The sequence below is a fragment of the Lytechinus variegatus genome, chromosome 5 (assembly GCF_018143015.1).
Source record: "Lytechinus variegatus isolate NC3 chromosome 5, Lvar_3.0, whole genome shotgun sequence".
Classification (NCBI taxonomy): domain Eukaryota; kingdom Metazoa; phylum Echinodermata; class Echinoidea; order Temnopleuroida; family Toxopneustidae; genus Lytechinus; species Lytechinus variegatus.
This window is the reverse complement of record NC_054744.1, coordinates 16,687,478-16,711,333: the sequence shown is the minus strand read 5'-3', so window position 1 is coordinate 16,711,333 and position 23,856 is coordinate 16,687,478. Positions and strand designations below refer to the sequence as shown.

The following is a 23,856-nucleotide window of genomic DNA, read 5'->3' as shown; positions in this document are numbered from 1 at the left end:
TGAAGTACTTGTACTACAAATCCGGGGGGGGGGACTTCCATTCACGAGTGGATACCATGCGCGACCATGGGGTCTCGAAAAGCACCCTAAACACGTAATTTCCATATACTGAAAATGCACCCCTTAACAAGTATTGGCATGTGAAACCCTATACCCTTAACAAGTATTGGGAAAAAAACGATACTCTTGGCAAATATCCCTGAAATTAATGAACCCCTAAACAAGTACAGGAATGTTTTATTGTTACGGGTCCTTCAGTCGTCGGCTTTACCTTATTTGGTTTAGTACGACCCCACTAAGCTTCTCCACCTCGCGCAAATTGGACTCTAAACACGCAGCGTTGGGGGCAAAAAGGACATCCTCAAAACATTTTAATTTTGTTTTATCATCCCCGCAAAATCGACCCTAAACACGTAATTTCCTAGCGAAATAGATACCCTTTTTTAATTTTTTTTTTGACACCCTTATCACGTTACGTACGAAACATGCCCTATCGTGAAAAAGACATCCTTTACGTGTTTTTTTGGTTGCACATGGTATCCACTCGTCAATGTAAGTGCCCCCCCACCCCCCCCCCCCGGGACTACGAATGATCGACAAAAACCACTAGTCCGGGGTTAGCGAGTTTCGTGTGTGAAAAGCAAGCATTCCTTAATTATCCGGTTAGCAATAACAATTTGGCATGTGTGAAAAGGAAAAAAAATAGTACGGGGTTAAGGATAGAACGGGGTTAGCGATAGGTAGGGGCTAAGAAAATCCTGTGTAAAAAGGGTATATGATGCGAAGTGATCTCCTTCATCTACACACACGGGGTGGTAATCTACACGTAGTCTTAAGTCCTGATATATTATTTTATAATTATCAATTCCATTAACAAATTAATCAATTTTAGGTAATGAATTCATAACATATTTAATGAAAAACTTCAATACCAAATTACACTGTATTATTTATCATGATAATCGTCATTATTATTGACCTTCTCAATAATCTGATTTAAAAGAAATATCTAATTCGTCTGAAATATTTGAGACCACTATTGCCGACGTGGACGAACTGCAACCTCAAATATGGGTAATTCTTATACTTTCTTAACGTTAATCGTCACTTAAATAGAGAAAATCCGTCAGTATTGCAATTTTATGTTGGTATTGAAGCGTTTGTGCGGCATGAGAGTGAAAGAAAATAATGCGTTTTGAAGTAATAAGATTTGTATATAATCTCAATTTTTTGTAGTGGTCCCGCGCGCTGGTTTCTGTGTGTGCTACATTGGGGTAAATCTGTGAGTGTAGGCTACGTGTGGACACTTGTTCACTGCATGCTACCATCTGGCCTCTGGAGAATCTAGGACTATGGTATGCCAATGCTGTATAGAGCACACACTTTAAAAAATCATTAAAATATCACTTTTGTGACCAAAATTACTAATTTCCATACAGTTTTAATTCATTTATCATTAGTAATGTGGGAATAATTTTTGTATTCACCAGACTGAGCGTTCAAAAACTTGAATTTTGGGCATATTTTTGTGTACGCCCTCTATTGGTGGAAAGTAATATGGCAAGAAAATTTTCATTTTTTGATCTCTATTTTTAATTAAGAAAAAATGATATAAAGAATCAAATTTAAATAAGAGCCAAGCAGTATGAATTAACAGGTCTAATGGAAACTGTCAGTGTAAAAAAATCAAGCATTTGCCCCAAAGAAAAAGAGAAAATAAGCCAAACATTGCCACCCTTATTGCCTTATTTTGTCACAAAGTCATGGAGATATAACTGAGAACAAGGTTATATTATAACCTTGTTCATTGAATGAGTGTAGCAGCCGTCTGTTCATGCTGTTTCAAGGAGTTTTTACAGCATTTTTAATACTTTATATTTTTCCTCGTACACAGATGGCTCGCTACCATGCAGCCACCATTTTGGGGTTAACAATGCAAAATCCCCCCGTCGGGGCACATCGATTTTTGTCTTTATTTCATAAAAATATTTAAAAAGAATTGAACCAAAGTAGAGATTATTATTCTGTTTTGGCCTGAAATGCACTAAAACGGGAAAAAATAAACTTAGAAGGGTGAACACAGTGACTTACTTAGGCTGTCACGCAACTTCACTCACCCGTTTAATCCAAACATAAGGACATAAACATATGGCCATTGAGTCCCCTGTACAGATCGTGCTAGAACTTCGGTCTCTGTATTTGGTGAGAGGAGCCAATGTAGTTCAGCAGAACAACCAACATAACAGAGGCCGAAGCTTTTGGTCTACATGTCACCTTGCCTTGTACTAGCTGTAGGCCTAACAGTAACAAGTAACATTACTTCAACTTTGCCTCATGTTTGTATTTTGGGCAAGAGTTCCAAATTCCATGGTCACCCCCCACTGAATTTGAAAATAAAAACATGTAGAAGGTTCAGAATAATATATCTAGCATATATCTAGAACATAGATCTATATGATGGGGTGTGGAAATACCAAAATATTCAAATTTCGAGCAGGATCTAGTGCGTCCGTGAAATTGTCCATTACAGTCCATAGACATCGGTTTATTTAGACAGTAAATGGTCTGTGAGTCTAGAGTAGACTAGTCTAACTATCGGCTGATAATTGTTAAAATACCCCATGTGATATCAGCGCTTCTCGCTAGCATAGTGGGAAGAGGTCTTGACTGCAGATAAAACAAGATGAGTTAGAGTCCCAACTAAGGTAAGCAACAGTAAAAAAAATGATAGAAATATCTGAAGTGAACGAACCGAAAGTCTCAACAATCTTTTGTTATTTTTGGTGGAGGGTGCATATGGAACTCTTTCTGTATTTCATAACTCACTAACTTTCTGAAATTTTCTCCATCCGTACGAAATGAGCACCCACCCCTTGTTTCCAAAAAAAAAAAATGGCTGTGTCCAAGCTGTCAGCACAACACAAAGTCTATCATTTTTTGTCTCACCTGCATAGCAGAGTGAGACTATAGGCGCCGCCTTTCCGACAGCGGTGGCAGCGGCGGTTGCGTCAACACCAAATTGTAACCTAAGGTTAAGTTTTTGAAATGTCATTATAACTTAGAAAATATATGGACCTAATTCATGAAACTTGGACATAAGTTTAATCAAGTATTACTGAACATCCTGCTTGAGTTTCACATCACATGATGACCAAGGTCAATGAACCTTGGCCAATTGGGGGTATTTGTTGAATAACCGTCATTACTTTGAAAGTTTATTTGTGTAGTTCATAAAACTTGGACATAAGACTAATCAAGTATTACTGAACATCATGTGTGAATTTCAGGTCACAAGACCAACATCAAAGGTCAATGAACTTTGGCCATAATGGGGTATCTGTTGAATTACTATCATATCTTTGAATGTTTATGGATCTGATTCATGAAACCTGGCCATAAGAGTAATCAAGTATCTTTGAACATCCTGTCCGAGTTTCAGGTCACAGGACCAAGGTCAAAGGACACTTAAGGTCAATGAGCTTTGGCCATGTTGGGTATTTGTTGAATTACCATCATATCTTTGTAAGTGTATTGGTCTAATTCATAAAACATGGACATAAGAGTAACCAAGTATCACTAAACATCTTGTGCGAATTTCAGGTCACATGACCAAAGTCAAAGGTCATTTAAGGTCATTGAACTTTAGCCATTTTAGAGGTAATTATTAGATTGCTGTGATAACTTTCAAAGTTTATAGATATAGTGTATAAAATGTGAATATAGGGGTAATCAAGTATCACTGACAAATTTTAGGTCACATGATCAAGGTCAAAAGTCAATGAACGAAGTACCGTTATTGCATCATTATATGAATGGTGTCTTTTTATGAACAATTATTTTATAGTAGTTTTCAAAGTCAGCATTGCTGCTATATTGAATCATGTGATGCAGGTGAGACAGCCAGAGGCATTCCACTTGTTTAAAATGGACCTCACCTACCAGTAGAGGTGCATTTTATGGGAGACTGTCTCCCGCAATGTAGGAGATCCAGTATCAGAGACTTTCGACTTTGGGTATCCAATTTCAGAATCAGACAGTCCCCAGTTTGGGAGACCAATTTCCATAATTGTTTACATTTGCTGCAAACAGATTATCTTGTCTCAAATTGAAAAATGTGATAAGCAAATACCTCACTGTCTACATTAAAACTTCATTTTCTTTTTTTTTTTTTTTTCATAAGTATTTTTGTTGTCATCCACACATAAAATATATGGGCTTCTGACCTCATTGGCCTTGCACCTCTACTGCCTACTCCCTGTTTTGATCCTCCAGAGATGCATGATAAATCACGGTCAAGAGCATTGATGTCTGGATCATTTACTGGGATTAAATGTAGCCCACTTGAAGAGTACTGGTGATGGGCATGAATTTTATATATAGTGAAGTGTCATCTTCAGGATGGAATCATTAACAGTATGGGGAAACGGAATTGCGCAAGTCAATTCAAAGGAATTGTGGGTATTGAGTAGGGTAATTTTTGAAGAGGATTGAAGATTTCATAAAGGGAATTGATTAAAAAAAACATTTTAAAAAAACGGTGCACTCTAAAATAAAAATCTGTCATGTATTGTAGAAAATATGTTCCTTGTTTATAATTTGTTTGGAAATTACTTGAAATGTATATTTTTTATAACATCCTGTTTGGTAAATCATTTTTAAAGAAATAGGATCATGAAGCCTTTGACCATGGCATATGACCAATTTTATGGCCCTGATTATTATAAATAAAAAAAAAATGCTGATTGCTCCCCCTTCATTATTCTATCATCTGACATTATAAATTGTTCAAGCTATTAATTTGTGACTCGTTTCTTTCAGCTGTCAGTAGTGGAGTATCGGCTCTTTTGTCTGCTATTCTAGCAGTCGCCCTGTTTGCTGGTATGCAGACATACCGCAGCCAACTAGCAGATTCAGAATGGCTGACAATATTTGGTGGATTCCTCGGAGCTGACCTATTCATCTTGATCCTCACTGTATCCTTTGCAAACTTTCCATTGTGTTCAATATTGTGCTGATCTGACAGGAATCCTAAAGGGTGCTTCTCAATGCTGAAATGAATTTTGTTGATTTGAAAAGAGCATATTTTATTTCTTTAATATCTTTTAAAACCATCTACCAAATTTCTTAAATTTCGTTTTGAAAAACCATCTACCAAAACGTTTCAAAATAGTTGCGTTGCCAAGCAAAAACCTTTAGTATCTCTGCAGTGTCCAAGTTTGAAGAAGAGTTGATCACTTGATGTTATTGTGTTTTCATCATTTAATGAAATTATTAGCATTATGTGTGCTGAGTGTACTTAAATTTTCACAGTGCAATCATGCACATCAACTGCAATAAGCGAAGAAGGGTATAAACATGTTTACATTATTTTGAAATTAGATGTTTTATTCATAGTCTTCCAGGTCAACCATGACCATTCCACAAATTATTTTGTCAATGAATGGGAAATAGGCAAGATAGAACAATTGACATCACAGGCACCTTCACGTTAGTACATGTAGCTCCTTCATATTAAGCCATGAGCCATGCCATGTCAACTCTACTTCACTTAACAACAGGGTGACGTCCCGTATTTCCTGGGATCGTCCTGTATTTTGCTCCTTTGTCCCGGCGTCCCGACAAACCCTTCTCGGGACGCCTATTTGTCCCGTATTTCAGAATATTGAACAAAATGTAGTTAATACATTTAAAAGTGACGAATTTTCATCAAACAACCAACGGATGACGAAGCAGAGACAACAATAAAATCGATAACTAAACTTCCATGTTCTGTGGTGATTTTCTTGCTAACCCAATACATTACAAACCAACTGGCCTCCTGCATGCCTGTGTGTGCATGGCAGGCTACTAGCTAGGCATGTAGGATCAGAGGAGATTCTCAATGGTGCAAACAATGACATGATAAACAGTGTACCACCAAAATAATCACGAAATCGGCGGAAATAATTATTATGGATTCTCGGAGTACTGATTTGGAGATTTATGTAATCGGAAAAGTTATTAAGTTTTCATAACTATAGATCTAATTGTTTCAGCTTTCTTTTTAAGTATTGTTGTGTATGATGCCGCGCTGTTTCATCCAAGTTTTCAGTTGACAATGTTTCACTTTGAAATAATATTCATTTCTAAAACAGTTCTATTTTTTTTATTTTCAAAATATATTTAAAAATAACCAAATATCATTATGATTTTTGTTAGATGACGGGATTGTTTTTGTTTGCTTGAAGTTTGAACATTTTTCCTTTTTCTTTATTTTCTATCCTTCTTTCTTCATCCTTCTATCCTTCCTGCTTCCCTTTTGTTGTTCCATCTATCTTTATTTCCTATATTTCTTTCCTGATCCTTTCTCTCTCATTTTTCTCTTTTTTTCTTCTTTCTAGCGTTTACCTGCCTTCTAAAATTTCCTTCATTCTTTCTTTCCTTAAACTTTTCTTTACTTCCTTCTCCTTTTTCTTGTCGTTCTTCCTCTCTTCCCATTATTTTTTTCATTCTCTCCTCTCTTCATTCTTCTCTCTTTCCTCCTTTCTTTTATTCTTTATTTTATTTTCCCTTCTAATTCTTTTCCTTCCTTCCCTCCTTCCTGTTCTTCTTTCTTTCTTTCAAAGAATTAGAAGGAAACATTTTTCTTTCCTTCATTCTTTTTTCTTCTCCTTTTTTCTATCTTTCTTTTTTTTGTCTTTCCTTTATTTTGTCTTTCACACATTTATTCATCTTCCCTTCCTTTCTTTGTCTTTCTTTCTATATTCAAAGAATGCTTTAAACTTTTTTTCTCTCTTTTATTCTTTCTTTCGTCTTCTTTTATTCTTTTTTTAAATTTTATTTCCCCTTCATTTTTTCTTTCTTTCTTCTCAATTCATCTCTTTTCTTTCGTCTTTTCTTTCTCTCCTTCATCATTTCGTTCACCCTCCCTTCCAATTCTTTATATTTTTTTCACAACACTGTGTAGCCTTTCTTTCATCCTTTTATTCTAACTTTCTTTTATGCCTTTTTATTTTTTCCTTTATTTCCCTTCATTTTTTCTTTCTCTCTTCTCAATTATCTTTTTTTTTGTCGATTGTCCCGTATTTCAATTTGTGAAATCTGGTCACCCTGCTTAACAAAATTGCATAAATTTGTTAGCCATGTAATGTATACTATGGTTATATCCTTAACTGCTAAAATTTGCAGTGCATTAGTAACATTGAAACTGTGCTCTTTGGTAAAGGATTTCAGGCGAAACTCATTCCAGAAGGTATGTATCACTGAAAGTAAATTTTCATCTACTTTTGTTAATTTGCAATACATGTAAAGCATTTGTTCTGTTCTGTGTTTATTGGATATGAAAGGATGAATGTACACTTATTACTTTTATTAGAATTTTTTTTTGATGGTGGTAAGGTGGAACCAACCATGGTGAGGGGAAATGCCAGAAGTATGTGTAGTATCAGCTCAACATTAGATTATGCATTCCTCAAGAAAGTTCACCAAAAATGATTTATTGCTAATAGAGATAAATAAAAGTAAGATTTGCATTATCAACTGATTTCAAGTATGTAAAACCAAGGTCGTTTGTTACAATATCAAAATTATCATCGTAGATTCAGACCTGGGAGTTGTCTCACAAAGATAGTATGAATTCAATCGCACTTAAATGCGTGTACATGATATGCAACGCACGATCTCATTGATCAGTACGCAGTAGTGCATGTCCTCTTGGCAGGATCTGACCAATGTAGTCATGCCTTTTATACCACACACAACTAGGCATTTAAGTGTGACTCTAAGTCATACTTAAATCTTTGTGAAACACCCCCCTGGTACAGGTATAAACTTAACTTTTTTGCAGAAAAACAGTCACAACAAAGTTCACCAACACTGATAATTGTGACCATGTATTATTATTGCTGTGAAAAAGACCAGGGGGCTGTTTCATAAAGCTGTTCGTAAGTTAAGAACGACTGGCGATCCTTCCTTGGGAACTAAATCGACGCCAATCAAAGTTTTGATAAATTTTATGTTTTCTATTGTTTTAGGGCCACCAAAAATATGAAATTGATGATTTTGGTAGATTGTTTGGGCCACCAAGAAAAAAAGTTAGTGTGGAGCCTTGGTGTATCACTTACCACAAGAAAAGGATCACCAGTTGTTCGTAAAGTCGCTCTTAACTTAGGAACAGCTTTATGAAACACCCACCAGACATGCTCGAAGTCCATGCTTGTTTTGCAAATGTCTCAAAATTTCTCAATTTCTTCCAGAATCCTTTGGCAAATACTGGGTATTTTTTCATACATACGTGGATGTTTTTATTTTATTTTATGCTATACGAACTCATTTCGGAATCATTCCAACAACTGGCATTTTGCTTTAAACTAATGTTTTTTCTCATCTTCTCTTGGTTGCTTTACAGTTGCTGTAGCTCTTGTTGCTGCTATGTTTGCTTCAGGTTTAGTTCATAGAGTGTGTGTAACAACTTGGTGAGTCAACCAGAATTTGTATATAGAATAAACAATTTCTTATTTTCTGTGTTCATCATGTAATTACAATTTTTTCCAGTTCTATCGCTGATTCTTCAACATTATTGTATCCCCCGAACAGAGTTCGGAGGATACTATGGATTTGGCCTCGTCGCGCCGCGTCCATCGCCACCGCAGAGATTTCCTTGTGAGCGCTCTATCAGCCGCATTTCTTCTCCGATCATCTTCAAATTTGGCATGAAGTTTGAGTATGAAGTATAATATAGCGAAGCCGCCTATCGATTTTGGTGTGGGCAAAGATCACATGGTAAGGTCAAAGGTCATTTTCAGGTCAACATTAAAGTTTACATGCAAGACTCTTATGACACCTAACTCCACAACCGTACATGTAGGTCTCTTTTCAACCAAACTTGGATGATAGATGGACTTGGGGAACCTTCATGTCATGCTGCAGTCGGAGGTCACATGTTAAGGTCAAAGGTCATTTTCAGGTCAATGTTAAAGTTTACATGCAACACTCTCTTATGACACCTAACTCTGCAACCGTAAGTCACTTTTCAACCAAACTTGGATGGTAGATGGATTTTGGATACCTGCATGTTATGCTACAGTCGGAGGTCACATGGTAAGATCAAAGGTCATTTTCAGGTCAACGTTAAAGTTTACATGCAAGACTCTCATATGACACCTAACTCTGCAACCGTAGTCACTTTTCAACCAAACTTGGATGGTAGATGGATTTGGGATACCTGCATGTTATGCTGTAGTCTGAGGTCACATGGTAAGGTCAAAGGTCATTTTCAGGTCAATGTTGAAGTTTACATGCAAGACTCTCTTATGACACCTAACTCTGCAACCATAAGTCCAGAGCTACCAAGTCTCACGCATTATGCGTGAGACTCAAGCATTTTGGACTCTTGTTCATCCCCTCAAATCTCTGTCTCACGCAACAATCACAGCCTATCCCCATATACATTGTACACAATGTCTGTGATCTCACTCAGATTCACAGAAAATCTCACGCATAGCTGGTCTTTGAACTTGGCATCTCTGTAAGTCACTTTTCAACCAAACTTGGATGGTAGATGGATTTGGGGTACCTGCATGTTATGCTGCAGTCGGAGGTCACATGATGAGGTCAGAGGTCATTTTCAGGTCAATGTTAAAGTTTACACGCAAGACTCTCTTATGGCACCTAACTCCGCAACCGTCTCTTTTCAACCAAACCTGGATGGTAGATGGACTTGGGGGACCTGCATGTTCTGCTGCAGTCAGAGGTCACAGGGTAAGGTCAAAGGTCATTTTCAGGTCAACGTTGAAGTTTACATGCAAGACTCTATCTTCGCAACCATAAGTCACTTTTCAACCACACTTGGATGGTAGATGGGCTTGGGGGACCTGCATGCTAGGGGCATTGTCGCCTTGATAATTGTATTTATTTGTCAAATTTCTGTGTGAGCTCTATATATCGCAATGACGGATGACGCGATGGGTTCGGGGGATACATGTGCTCGACTGAGTGACCCGCCGAGCATCTCTAGTTTTTCAAGTGATAAAAAATTAGTAAATACATTTTCAAGATGATAAACATGGTTAGCCAGAATTTGGGGTAAATTGCTTTAATTATTGTGAGCCCTTTATATTTAATGCTGTATAAATGGCAATATATATATTTCTCTACATCTGTGTTTAAGGCGATTTTTGGGGTCTTCTTTCGTTGTTCGTAATGCACCTTAACGCCCTCTACCTTCGTCTTTACGTCTATATGTATATTTAAACGGAATGAACCCATTCATTGACTTTGCCCTTTCGTAGGATGTAGGCATATATATATGTATGCGTGCAAGAAAAAAAAAGGAACCCAAGAACTATCAGGGATTTCTAATATTAATCACAATTTCACAAATATTTTAGACAAATGACCCATCATTGAAAAGCTTATAAAAAGTCTCCTCTTTCATCTGGTTTAACGTAAATGATTCGTCATTCCACACATTTCTCCGCAAATCAATGAATAAAAACAAATTGAGGAAAGGATACCAAACAGCCACTTGGCGGACTGTGTCTGAATTTCATGCAAATTGCTATTAAGTGATTATGCTAATTTATGCGTAATTAGTATGTGAATTCTTACTTTTTCCTCAAACTCCTTAAATAAAGCTTCAAATGTTCTAATTTTTGGTATCAAAACTCTTTGTGGTGTTCTTAGCAAGCGTACATGAAAATTGTGATATCTGATCAGTTTCTAATGAATTATATTGTTTTTTGCAATTTCTTATGTATTTTTTTGTTTCTTGGACCCTTTGTTTTTAATTGTTTATCAATGAAATTTGTTGGGGACTCTTCTGAGATCATAAACAGCATATAAGAAATACATTTAGACCAGCAAACCCCCCCCCAAAAAAAAAAAATCATGTATATTTATGGTTGAAAACACAATTTACATTGACTTTGTATGTGAAATCACGATTTTGAGCAATTTTTAGTCTGACATACACGTACATAATGTTGCATAATTTCAGAACCCCCCCACCCCCCCCCCCCGGATATGGTTAAAGGACAAGTTTACCCCAAAAAAAGTTTATTTGAATAAAAAGAGAAAAATCTAACAAGCATTAAGTTTCGCTTATGAGGAAACTGATGACGTCATCCACTCACCATTTCTTTTGTATTTTATTACATGAAGTATGAAATATTCTAATTTTCTTCTCAAATTTTATCAAGTGAAACAATAATTCCTCCCTGAACATGTGGAATTAGCATGTTTAATACAATTTGGTTCAGTCAAGTTGGTCATTATTGTCAAATCTGTAAAAAATGAAATATTGTATAATTCAGACAATAAAAACAAAAAAAATAATGAGTGATGGACATCGACTAATTCATTTGCATGTCACCGAGTTGCGCATATCACTGTTTTGTGAAAAATAAGCGAAACTTTAAAATGCCATAACTTTCTCTGTTTATTCAAATCAACATTTTCTTGGCTGGACTTGACCTTCAAAGATTTGAAATATAGTATCTTGCAAAAGTTTTGAATTTTAACATGAACTGAGATCTAGGGAAAGAAAAAGAAAGGCATTGATATTCAGTCTTTGGTGACATTTAACAGTGTTATCCGCTTTCTTCTCCTCATTTCTAAAGCTTCGCTTTATGGAAAACTTCAGACATATAATATTATATCTCTTGATTAAACTACACCAGTTCACGGATTGTTTTTTGACATTGAGGATTTCTTACAAAAGAAGTCAGTGCTTTCATGTTGCTGTAATTGGATTTCTTCTGTTCATGAACTTTTTCTTTGATTTGGTTCATTTCAGTTTTCTCTTTTCTATGGTGGGTTTGTACTACGTCAACAAAATCTCCCAGGCAACATATGCTCCACCTCCTTCTGCTGCTGCATCAATCAAGAAGAAAAAATAAACAAAGACACCTTCATCCTCTTATGTGTAGTTATTTCCTTTTAATGATTCACTGCTAGTTAGTATACTAAAAGTTGTAGGTAATGAGAATCATTTAGAAACCATGATAAAAGTTAATATAGTGAGTTGCAATTTTTGGAAAATGAATGAAAGGACAAGGTTTAGTCAATGGGCAGATATCATGATTTATATAATGTAAAGGTTAAAGGGGCAGTTTGGATGAAAATAATTAGTCTTTGATAAATAGGCTAAACTTCACTTAGCAGAATGCTAACAAAATCTTATAAGAACTAAAGTTATTTCATTCTTACAGTTAAGCAATATTTTGTGTAAACAGTTATATGCATGCTGTCATGAATATTCATTAGGTGGACTGATGATGTCATGTCCCCCCTTTCCTTTTTCTTACATGCAAGTTATTACATGAAATTATAAATTTTTATAAGTGTGTATGATATGTCATTTCCAGAAATGATTATATTACACATTCAATCTGTAGTCAATCTATTTGTTTTTAATTCTTGGAGAATAGATCTGTCTTCGTATAATAATACAAAAGAATATGTGGATATGACATCCTCAGCTTGCTTATTGCCTATTCAAAGAGATGTGCGTAGAACTGTTTCAACAAAATAATGTTAAAGTTTGAAATGTCATAATTTTGGTGTTCCTTGTCCAATTAATGAATTTTATTTTTTTAAGGGGAAGGGGGTGGTGAGGGGACTGTATATGTTCAAATCATGTTTTTTATTCAGTCTGGATTGCCCCTTTAATCTTGCACATTTGTATTTTTTTCTCATTTCGGGCAATGAATATTTCAAACTATGAAGCCATATTTGATCATCTTTTATTCTTTAAATTGGCAACATGTCAGTAAGTATTTTTAATTTACTGCTGTATCTTTCCTTTTGAAGTTATAAATCATCAGGAATGGATGGAGATTGATATACTCACATGCAGGTCTTTGAAAGTGAGGAAATTGCCAACTTGTGTGGAAAAACAGCAATGCCAAAGTTTTCAGTCAGTTCCCAATTGAGAGATTTCAGTTATTTCATTCCCTATTCAGCTTTGAATGAAAGACACTGATTCAATCAGTGATGCCAGAATGTACTGGTCAAATAATGATTTTAGAGGCAAGTTATTGTGCATTAACACCACAAACTTACTCAGAAGGTTCAAGTGCTCCTAAATGCAATGAAACAGATTCAGTATTCTGCAGATTTCTCTCTTTATTTTCTCGCTAATTTTCTGTGTAGTTTGCATGGTTGTAATGGACTTGACACGAGAAAATGACGAGACGGACCAAATCACTTTGTCCAAGAAGGGTTTATTGCTATCATCAGTTCCAAATGATTGTCAGTTTTTAGCCAATGTTGATTTTTGATGAATAGAGAAAAATCAAACAAGCATAATGGTGAAAATTTCATCAAAATCAGATGTAAATAAGAAAGTTATGACATTTTGAGCTTTCGCAAAACATTTATTTGCACAACCCGGTGATATTCAAGTGAGAGGTGATAATGTCCCTCACTCACTTTTTCTTTTGTATCGCTTGAATTTTACATTTACAATATTCACACAGATTTGACAATAAGGACCTGCTTGTCTGAACCACAAAAATTTTACCACAATTGACCATTGTCAATGGGAATTCCATATGTTCAGGGAGAAATAATACTTTCACAATGCAATGAGAAAAGTAGAATATTACATATTTGATATAATAAACTACAAAAGAAATAGTGAGTGGGTGGTTTCATCAGTCCCTTCATTTGTTTACCGACCAGGATGTGAATATAACTTTTGTAAAATTGTGAAAGGTCATATCTTATTTTACATCTGATTTTGATGAAGTTCGCTTATTTGTTTTTCTCTCCTTGTTCAAATCAACTTTTGTTGGGGTGGACTTGTCCTTTTAAGTTGGAATAATGTAAAATGGATTTCCTTTTTATGACGTCATCATTACGCCATGACTTATTCTGGAGAGAATAAAATGTACATTTATACAACTTGAAATACAGTTTTTGTAGCACAGTGTATGTTTGTCATAAAAAATGTTCAATGTAATACTGGGATGATAAAGTCAAATGTCACCATTATCTGTAAAGAGAAATTGTATCTCAATGACATTTGAAGGGGCACTCTGGGCTGAAATTATTTATATCTTAATAAATAGAGTAAAATTCACCAAGCAAAATGCTGAAAATTTCATCAAAATTCAACAACGAAGTTGTTGAATTTAAAGTTTAGCAATATTTTGTGAAACAGTTTAATATATGCACGTCTTCATGAATATTCATTAGGTGGGCTGATGATGTAACATCCACACTTTACTTTTTCTTATGGTATTACATGAAATCATAAATATATCATTTTTTTCATACAAATGTGAATGATAGGTCTCCCTTGTGATAAAAAAAGTTGCAGCAATGAGTATATAATGAATTAAATCAGTCACCAATGCAACAGTACTTCTTTCTTTCTTTATTTGGGGGAAAAATAATTTTATTTAATAAAATACAAAAGAACAAGTGGGATATGACATCAGTTTGCTCATTGAATATTCATAAAGACATGCACAGAACTGTTTCACCAAAATAATGCAAATGTTTAGAATGTCATAACTTTGTTATTCCTTGTCCGATTTTGATAAAAATTTTTAGTGTTTTGGTTGTACGAGTTTTCTTTATCTGTTCAAATCGTATTATTTTCAGCCTGAAGTGCTCCTTTAACTCTTAAAAGTGCCCCAGGAAAGCATGATGATCGTGAATGGTCAATAAAAACATCATTTGCCATTTGAATTAAGCCATTTTATGCACAATCCCATGTTGAGTATTTCATATTGTCACAATTATCAACCCAAATGAAAATTTGTTTTGAAATACAAAAGGAGAAAAAAAATGTGAAATACAGAAAGTGTAATCATTTTTTTATAAAATGGATATCTGAAATTGGCCACATTTTGTTGTCATCGTAATGTATAGATTGGATGAGCACAATCACCATGTTCTCCTTCACAAAAGAGCTAAAACGTCACATAAATTTCTCCATAGTTTTGCTCAGAATTGTATGTTCTCTAGATCAGAATTTTATTCAAAGCTATAATTGGAAGAGTAATCAGGAGGAAACCTCAAATTCCTTATAATAAACAAACACTTGCGAGCGCGAAGCATAAGCGAAAATTTCATAAAAGTCACTTTCAAAAAAAAAATCACATTTTCCAGGCATCCCTGCATTCTCCAAGTCTCCCTCACCTGACTAGTATTCTATTTTACTTGTCTTTCCTTTTCTATTTTCCCCACTCCTTTCACCTCTTTCTTTCTTCCCCCTTTTTCTTTTTTTTTTTTTCGCCGCCAAAGAGGGGAGGGAGGGGGGGGGGGTGCTTCGGCCCACAGGATCCACCTCTGCAGTGATGTGAGTACATAACTGACACACAGGGTGACCAAATTTCACAAAATGAAATACGGAACAATCGACACAAAAGATCAACAAAGAAGGCTACACAGTGTTACACCTGTGAAAGGGAGGGTGATCGAAAGAATGAAGGAGAGAAAGAATAGAGATGAATTGAGAAGAAAGAAAGAAAAAATTACGGGGAAAATGAAAGGAAAAAATAAATAAAAGAAACTTAGAATAAAAGGATGAAAGAAAGAATAAAAGAGCGAAAAAAGTTTCTGTCATTCTTAAATTGAATACAGAAAGAAAGGAATGGAAGAAGAATACATGTGTGAAAGACAAAGGAGAGAAAAAAAGAAAGTAAGAAAAAGGAGGAAAGAAAACATGAAGAAAAAAACACGTTTCCTTAATTCTTTGAAAGAAACAAAGAAGGAAAACGGTGAGGAGGGAAGGAAGGAATTAAGGGGCTAGGAGGAGAGAGAATAAGGGAAAGAAATAGAAGGAAAAATGAAATAAAGAATAAAAGAAATGAGGAAAGAGAGGGAGAAAGAATGAAGTGAGGAGGGAATGAAAACATAATGGAAGAAGAGAAAGAATTAAAAGAAAAAGGAGAGGAAGGGAGGGGGAGTTTAAAGAAAGAAATAATGAAGGAAATAAAAAAAGGAAATTTGATAAAGAAAGGTAAAAAAAAAAGGAGGTAAGAAAGAAAAAATGAACACAGAGACAGAGAAAAGATCAGGAAAGACAAATAGGAAATCAAGATAGATGGAACAAACGGGCAAGCAGGAAGGGTAGAAGGATGAAGAAAGAAGGATAGAAAACAAAGAAAGAGAAAGTTCAGACTTCAAGCAAACAAAAAAATAAATCCAAGCATCTTACAAAAAATCATAATGAAATTTGGTGTTTTTCAAATATATTTTTAAAATTAAAAAAAGTTTTAGAAATGAATAAAATTTCAAAGTGATTTTTTTATGTAAAAATTAGATGAAACATTGCGGCATCATACACAACAAGACTCAAAACGAAAGCTGAAACAACTAGATCTAGCTATGAAAACTCAAGAACTTGTTCCTCCAGGGTGACCAGACGTCCCCGTATTTCCCGGGATTGTCCCGTATTTTGCTTCTTTGTCCCGGCGTCCCGACAAACCCTTCCCGGGACGCCTATTTGTCCCGTATTTCAGAATATTGAACAAAATGTATTTAAAAGTGACGAATTTTCATAAAAATAACCAACACTGCAACAGATGACGAAGCAGAGACAATAAAATCTATAGATCAAAATAAACTTGCAAGTTCTGCGGTGATTTCCTTGCTAACCCAATACATCGCAAACGAAAGGCCTCCTGCCATTGTGTGGCAGGCTACTAGCTAGCATGTAGGATTCTGAGCAGATTCTCTCCGCCAAACATGCCAAACTAATCACAAAATCGGCGGGAAACTTGCATGATTATATTATGGGTTCTCAGATTACTGATTTGGAGATGTAATCTCGGAGGAACAAGTTATTGAATTTTCATAACTAGATTTAGTTGTTTCCACCTTTCGTTTGAGTCTTGTTGTGTATGATGCCGCTATGTTTCACATCTAATTTTAAGTAAAAAAATCACTTTGAAATTTTACTCATTTCTAAAAATTTTTTTTATTTTAAAAATATATTTGAAAAACACCAAATATCATGATTTTTGCTAGATGATTGGATTTTTTTGCTTGATAATTGAACTTTTTTTTCCTCACCTTTCTTTCTTTTCCATCCTTTCTTTCTATCCTTCTTTCTTCGTCCTTCCTGCTTGCCCCTTTTTGTTCCATCTATCTTTATTTCATATTTGTCTTTCCTGATCCTTTCTCTCTCTCTGTTCATTTTTCTATCTATCCTCCTTTTTCTTACCCGTCTTCTTTATCAAATTTCCCTTTTTATATTCTTTGTTTCTTTTTTTCTCCCCCTCCCTTCCGCTCCTTTTTCTTTTAATTCTTTCTCTTCCTCCCAATGGCGTAACTACGGGGGGCATGGGGGGCATGTGCCCCCCCCCCATCGCTGGCCAAAAAAAAAAAAACGGGGAAAGGGAAAAAGCGGGAGAAAAGGAAGAGAAATGTAGTGGGGAAAGAAGAAATTACGTTATTAATGATGTTATATTATATTATAATTATGTTATATTACATGAAAAAACACTTTTTTTTCATAACTTTATGAAACGTTATTTGCTCACAGGGCCTATGACTTTATTGTTCCTGGTGCTCGCATAGACCGTTTAAAGAGATAAATAATCCTGATGTACTAAAACCTCTTGTTTTCAAATCAATACTGTTCACCAATCTTGTTCATTGAATGAGTGCTGTACACCAAATACATTACCTCGCAATTCGAGTCATAATTTTTTCATGTAGTGACATTTGCTCTTTTTTATGACTACTTAATTGCCCTATTTAAGGTCTAATATAAAACATTTCCTGTCCGTGCTAACGTTCGCTTAGTTGATTGGTGAGATGTCTACTCTTCAATGAATTCCTAAAATCAGTCCTTAAAATGTCTAGTTTTCTGATCTCAATATCAAAAATTTTCAGCTCGCGCTTCGCGCTCGCATCATTTGGTTAATGAAATACGTACAGTCTTAGTGAATTCCTGCAAACGAACAAGACTTAGAATGCCCCTCTTTAGGTTTGAATTTCCGAAATTTTCAGCTCGCGCTTCGCGCTCGCAGTATTTGATTAGTGAGATGCGTATGATAATCATGATTACCATGTCTACAAAAAATGCTTAATGTGTTTATATGTAATTCTAACAAAATAAGCAAAGGTTGGTACTAGCATTAGATGACTTTGCTGAGATATGTATACTCTTAATGGATTCCTAAAATATATTCCCCATTTTGGGTCAATATATACAAAAAAAGTGGCGTACCGTGGCCCACGGTACGCCACTGCTTCTTCCATTATGTTTTCATTCCCTCCTCACCCCAATTCTTCCTCCCTCTCTTTCCTCCTTTCTTTCATTCTTCATTTTACTATTCTAATGCTTTCCCTTATTCTTTCTCTCCCTCCCTCCCTCCCTAATTCCTTCCTTCCTTTCCTCCTCCTTTACTGCTTTCCTTCTTTGTTTGCTTCTTTCTTTCAAAGAATGAAGGAAGCATTTTTCTTTCCTTCATTCTTTTATTCCCTCTTTTTCTTACTCTTTTTCTTTCTCTCCTTTATGTTATCTTTTACATATTGTATTCTTCTTCCATTCCTTTCTTTTCTTTCTTTCTGTATTCAATTCAAAGATTGACGGAAACATTTTCTCTCTTTTATTCTTTCTTTCATCCTATTATTCTAACTTTCTTCCCCCCTTCATTTTCCCTTAATTTTTTTATTTCTTTCTTCTCTCATTCATCTCTTTTCTTTCGTCTTTTCTTTCTCTCCTTCATTCTTTCGTTCATCCTCCCTTCCAGTTCTTTATAATTTTTCACAGGTGTATATAACACGTGTAGCCTTCTTATTTGATCTTTTTGTCGATTGTCCCGTATTTCAATTTGTGAAATCTGGTCACCCTGTCTTCCTCCGTCACATCTCCAAATCAGTAATCTGAGAACCCATAAATATCATTATACAAATTTTCCGCCGATTTTGTGATTATTTTGGCATGTTTGGTGGAGAAAATCTGCTTAGATCCTACATGCCTAGCAAGTAAGGTTGCCACACAATGGCAGGAGGCCAGTTCGTTTGCGATGTATTGGGGTTAGCAAGAAAATCACCGCAGAACTTGCATAAGTTTATTTATCGATTTTATTATTGTCTCTGCTTCATCATCTGTTGGTTACTTTGATGAAAATTCGTCAGTTTTAAATATATTTTGTTTAATATTCTGAAATACCTGAATACGGGACAAATAGGCGTCCCGGGAAGGGTTAATTTGTCGGGACGCCGGGACAAAGAAGCAAAATACGGAACAATCCCGGGAAATACGGGACGTCTGGTCACCATGCGGACACATGAAAACTATCTGGCTGTTTTAAAAGGGGCGTGGTTTGTTCCAGCTAGAAATCTCAGTATGAAACCAACATCATAATGACGCGTGCACGCGTTTGATATTGCTCTCCGCACGCATTAGAGAGAAATAAGAAGCCATAATCCTACATTTCATAAGACATTCAAAAATTTGTATAAAAGCGCATCTCCCTCGCAGATCTCCATCTATTTCAACATCTACTTGACCTGGTGGATGAGCTTTGAATTAGGAGAAGAATGGATCTCCGTGGAATTGTAAACGGGCCTTCTGCTCGTCGTACAACGTGCCCAGCCTTAACTCCGTCCCTCGTTTCCGAAGTTTTACATCCCGCCAAAATGCAACGACATGTCATCCAATAGAAAGATTAAAGAGTTACCCATTTTATCCAAGAACATGAAAAAGGTTCCTCCATTCCATAGATGGTCTATTGGGGATGGGGAGTTCTCCTAATCAGGAATCGAGCTCATCAGACGTCACTAAACCTCAAGATTTGCAGTCGACGAATGACGGCCCATTGCCATGTTCTCGAGATCGTCAGAACAGTGTCCACATCGATTCCCACTTTGAATTTGACATGAATGCTGATTCAATTTATCAGGTGAAGCATGATATATGGAGCGACAGTGATCCAGGAATGAAGCTCTCTATGACGTATGATCATATACCAAAAGTGAAGACACCCTATGGTTTTAGTTTCCTAAAGTGCAGTCCATCGGACAATGTCAAAAGAGAAACGCTTCTTCTCACCCCAAACCTTCGGAATCGTATGATGCCGCTGTCCTCGTCAGTATGCAGTTTCGATCCCCCTTGTCAAAATGATGAGGGAGGAGAATATTCACAAAAAGCTGTCATCGATTTATCGGTTGTTGAGGTAACGAGTAAAACACCGGTTCGTAGAAGCGTGTTCGTACCCAATGAGCAATGTAAAACCGAAGTCCACGTTTCTGAATCACTTGACAAACGTTCGAATTCAAGAATTTCTGCTTCTTTCACCTGTCAGCCGCTTCCAATAAGATCTTCTCAAAAAAGTTCTGATGCAAATCTTTACCCTCTGACCGCGTCATCCACACCGAATACCAGGGTGAGAATGGTGCGAAAGTTTAACCTGTCTGTAGCTCATGGAGCTCATGTGGACAGATCGGAGATGATTAGTAAGCTGCAAATGTTGTGTGTAAGACAGCTTTTTGAGGCTAGCTCACCGAACCTAGGGGAAATCGAACTTTCTCTTAAATACGATCGACGACGCCGACGATTAGGAGTTCGTGTTATCCAATTAAACGGTGTCGGGCTTACTTCAGGGAGCGCTTCGCGCAAGATCAGCATCTACGTTCGACTCCGCCTCTTGTCTGACCATGATGACAAAGAAACAACTAAACGCACAAGGCTCGTCGAAGGAACCTGTGACCCAACGTACGATGAAGAATTTTCTTTCAACTTGTCTCCATATGAACTCATCTCAAGGAGGTTAGAGGTTCGAATATTCAAGGGCTCCCGGTTTCTGTTAGATAAGTGGCCTTCCTCTTGTCTCGGGGAAGTTGTGTTAACTCTGGCAGATCTTAAGACCTCGTTACAAGAGATATTCATTCAAAAGGATCTGAAGCCCAAAGGAATGATTAAGGTTAGTATTTACGTATTAATGAACATCATAGTAAAATGTATGACCCTGTTGTAGGGTCCAGGTAATATGAAAATAATAGAGCACTAGCATTAGTTTTCAAGTCGCATTAAGCTATATCTCCCCGTAAACATTCATGGCTACATATTTCCCTCTTCAGTGTAACGGTTGTTACTGGATCACAAAATTGAGTGTTCATTTAAAAAAAAGTTTGTTTTTTTCTTTCTCATCCTACATTTAAATGTTTAATTCATTATTGGGTGGGGGGATACCCAGGGTTGGTGGTTGTTGGGGATAGTGGGCTTTATAAGATTTTGTAAAGACCTGTGTATATTGGAGTATAATTATTTATCAGGGAGGGAGCTGGGGACCGCGCAGGCCAGACGGGAATACATTTTTTTTTACATCATCCAGGATGCCATCGTGCGTCTATCAAAGGACACGGCTTAACAAAGGTGTTCGATCAGCTTGAAATCAATCAAAATAAAAATGTTTGGAAAATACACATTTAAGATGGGATCGTTAAAATTCAGGTGAAACTTTTGAAGAGGGGCTTAACAGTGCCATTGTGTTTATTAATCTTTCATCGATCGGGTAAAATCAATGTGAAAAAAATAATGTGCATTCTATTATTTTGTTTCTTCTTTTTCAGGATACGCGGACACCGACATTGAACATTTCTGTTTGTTATCGATCAAAGTCTCGGAAACTGTGCATCACTGTGATCCGAGCACAGGGGTCTTCGTAGATTGGGCTTCTGTAAAACAAAACCAGGTAAACATTATATCAAATATAAACTCCTCGGAAAACTTTCGAAATCTGATTTTGATCGATAATCCCCCATCGGTTTAGTGAATATTAATGTGTAATTGATACCAGTGAATAGATCATTTAATTTTCTTTAAAGTGATACCCTACATGATATGATTATGGTTCGCATGGAGGTACAGTGCCCTTAAATGTGGGGGCAATGTCAAAAATTCAAAAGTTGCAAAATGACACAATATTGAAAGTCACTGTTCTTTTTTCTGTGGTGAAGAGTGTCTCAGCGGTTTATTTTGTTTTTATGTTTTCATGGAATCAAACACACACCTTTAATTTGCACAAGCAAACACATAACAAACAAACAAACATGCATTGGTCCCATAATTGTGAGGTTATGAGTTCAAATTCCCACTTGGCCATTATCTCTCTGCTTACCCCCCCCCCCCCCCCCGCTCCCCAAAGAAAAAGGCCTGAAAGTAAGTTCTGGCGTTTCACTAACTGTGGTGTTAAAACTGACACCAATTGGTGTTAATAGAGGACTAGACCTTGAGGTGTTAATTAAAATAACACCTTATACAGATTGAACATAATACAAAAGAGTGTAAATGTAACAACCATAGGTGTTGTAATAACACCTGTAGGTGTGAAACTAACACCACCAATTTAACACCGGTGTGAAATGTGATCCTCTATGTACACCGGTTAACAGCACAGTTTTTGCTGTGTAAGGATACCCACTACGGACCCCCTATGGCTGATTGGACGTAAGCTGTTCTATGTAATAATTAAGTGCGGCGGATTTTTTGCTGACATACTTCAACAGAAATTATGTAATTTTTATGTGTCTACACATATATAAGATTGTGGGATTTGGAAGAGGAAAAAGATAAAAAGAAAAAGCGTCCTTTGCCAAAATACGGTTATCACCTACTACATAACTTTTTTTTTTCTTTAATAGATCTTCCTTCCCATTTTCTCGATATTCTCTCGCCCCCCCCCTACCACATTTTATAGATTTTCAGGGGGTACTAGGAATTGTTTTAGTGTTCATTTAGGTAGTATGGCCTATATTCTTGTGAAATTCTGTAATAGGCGTTTGATGGGTTCCGTTTGAATATTTTATCTGCAGTATATGTGTAATAAACTATAAAGATAATAATCCCTTACCCCTTCTCTCCCTTTTCTCTCACGCTCATGCAGACTGTCAAGTCAAAGTCGAAGTTACTCAAATTAAGAACAACGCCCTCAGTACCCTCGTCAAGCAAACGCGTTTTCGACGCCATTCTCGGAACCCCGTCTTCAAGGAACTGATGTCGTTCGAAATCAACGACCTCAACAACCTTCGTGACGGAATGACGGTGTTATGTACTCTCTCAGGCAAGAGCTTTACCGGTAAACAGAGGACAATCGGTCAGGTCCGGTTTGGAGTGGGCTCCTCTAAAGAATCGGAAAAACAGCAATGGGCAAACGTTCTCCAAAATCCAGGACTATCTATCACTAGATGGCACACTCTTTCGAGATAGTGGCGTATAATTATAAACTACAGATTTTTTTTTATATTACCAGGGAGTCTCAACCCCTCAACTCCCTGATATTACGATACTTCTTTCCAGATTTGACTCATCATCAATAAACACTAGTATATGATTTTGTACCATCATCATAATATACAGCTCCTGTGCAATGGTCTGCTGATTTTTTTTTCAATAGGCCGAAATAAGACAGTGGGGGTACGTATATACTGTCAGCTTTAAAGGAATAAAGGGGTATAAGCTTTAAAGGCAACACTATATATATGTTTTCAGTGAATATCCAGCTGTGAAAAGGATAATTTGTATATGAACATAGACTTCTTAATCGTACCTATTTAAAAAATATCCGTACGTATGTATTGGAATATTTAAAAAATGTAATGCCGATGCTAGATGTTGTTTTCACTGATTATGCTGAGGCCATCTCTCAAAAATGCGATTTACAATATTACTATTAGTAGTAATACTTTCCTCATTATTTCCATTATAAAGATAACAAGTGATGATGTTGATGATGATATGATAATTAAGTCGAATCTGCAAAAATCGAAATATTTTATAATAAAAAGAAATAGCAAACGTGCGACATCATCGATTCTTTCATTTGCATAATCGTTTTGAGCCTCAAAAATATCCAAAATAAGTGAAACATAATGTACTTGTAAATTGTATTTGTTATAAGTGACTTGATA

At 36.1% G+C, this 23,856-nt stretch overlaps 1 protein-coding gene and 1 pseudogene across 1 annotated transcript; both read left to right on the top strand.

Moving 5' to 3' along the window:
- Positions 1-977: 977 nt before the first annotated feature.
- On the top strand, positions 978-13,870 carry LOC121415581 (keratinocyte-associated protein 2-like). The gene is made up of 5 exons (XM_041608846.1): positions 978-1,074; positions 4,819-4,973; positions 7,168-7,231; positions 8,387-8,453; positions 11,774-13,870. Exons 1-5 carry the CDS (start codon positions 1,071-1,073, stop codon positions 11,874-11,876), a joined length of 393 nt encoding a protein of 130 aa, XP_041464780.1. The 5' UTR covers positions 978-1,070; the 3' UTR covers positions 11,877-13,870.
- Positions 13,871-19,480: 5,610 nt separating this feature from the next.
- LOC121414785 lies at positions 19,481-23,856 on the top strand (annotated as a pseudogene).

Bases quoted from the DNA above. Each gene is read 5' to 3' on its own strand.
- LOC121415581 (XM_041608846.1), top strand. The intron at 4,974-7,167 runs GTATCCTTTGCA...TAAAATTTGCAG, and splicing joins TATTCATCTTGATCCTCACT to TGCATTAGTAACATTGAAAC. The intron at 8,454-11,773 runs GTGAGTCAACCA...GGTTCATTTCAG, and splicing joins AGAGTGTGTGTAACAACTTG to TTTTCTCTTTTCTATGGTGG.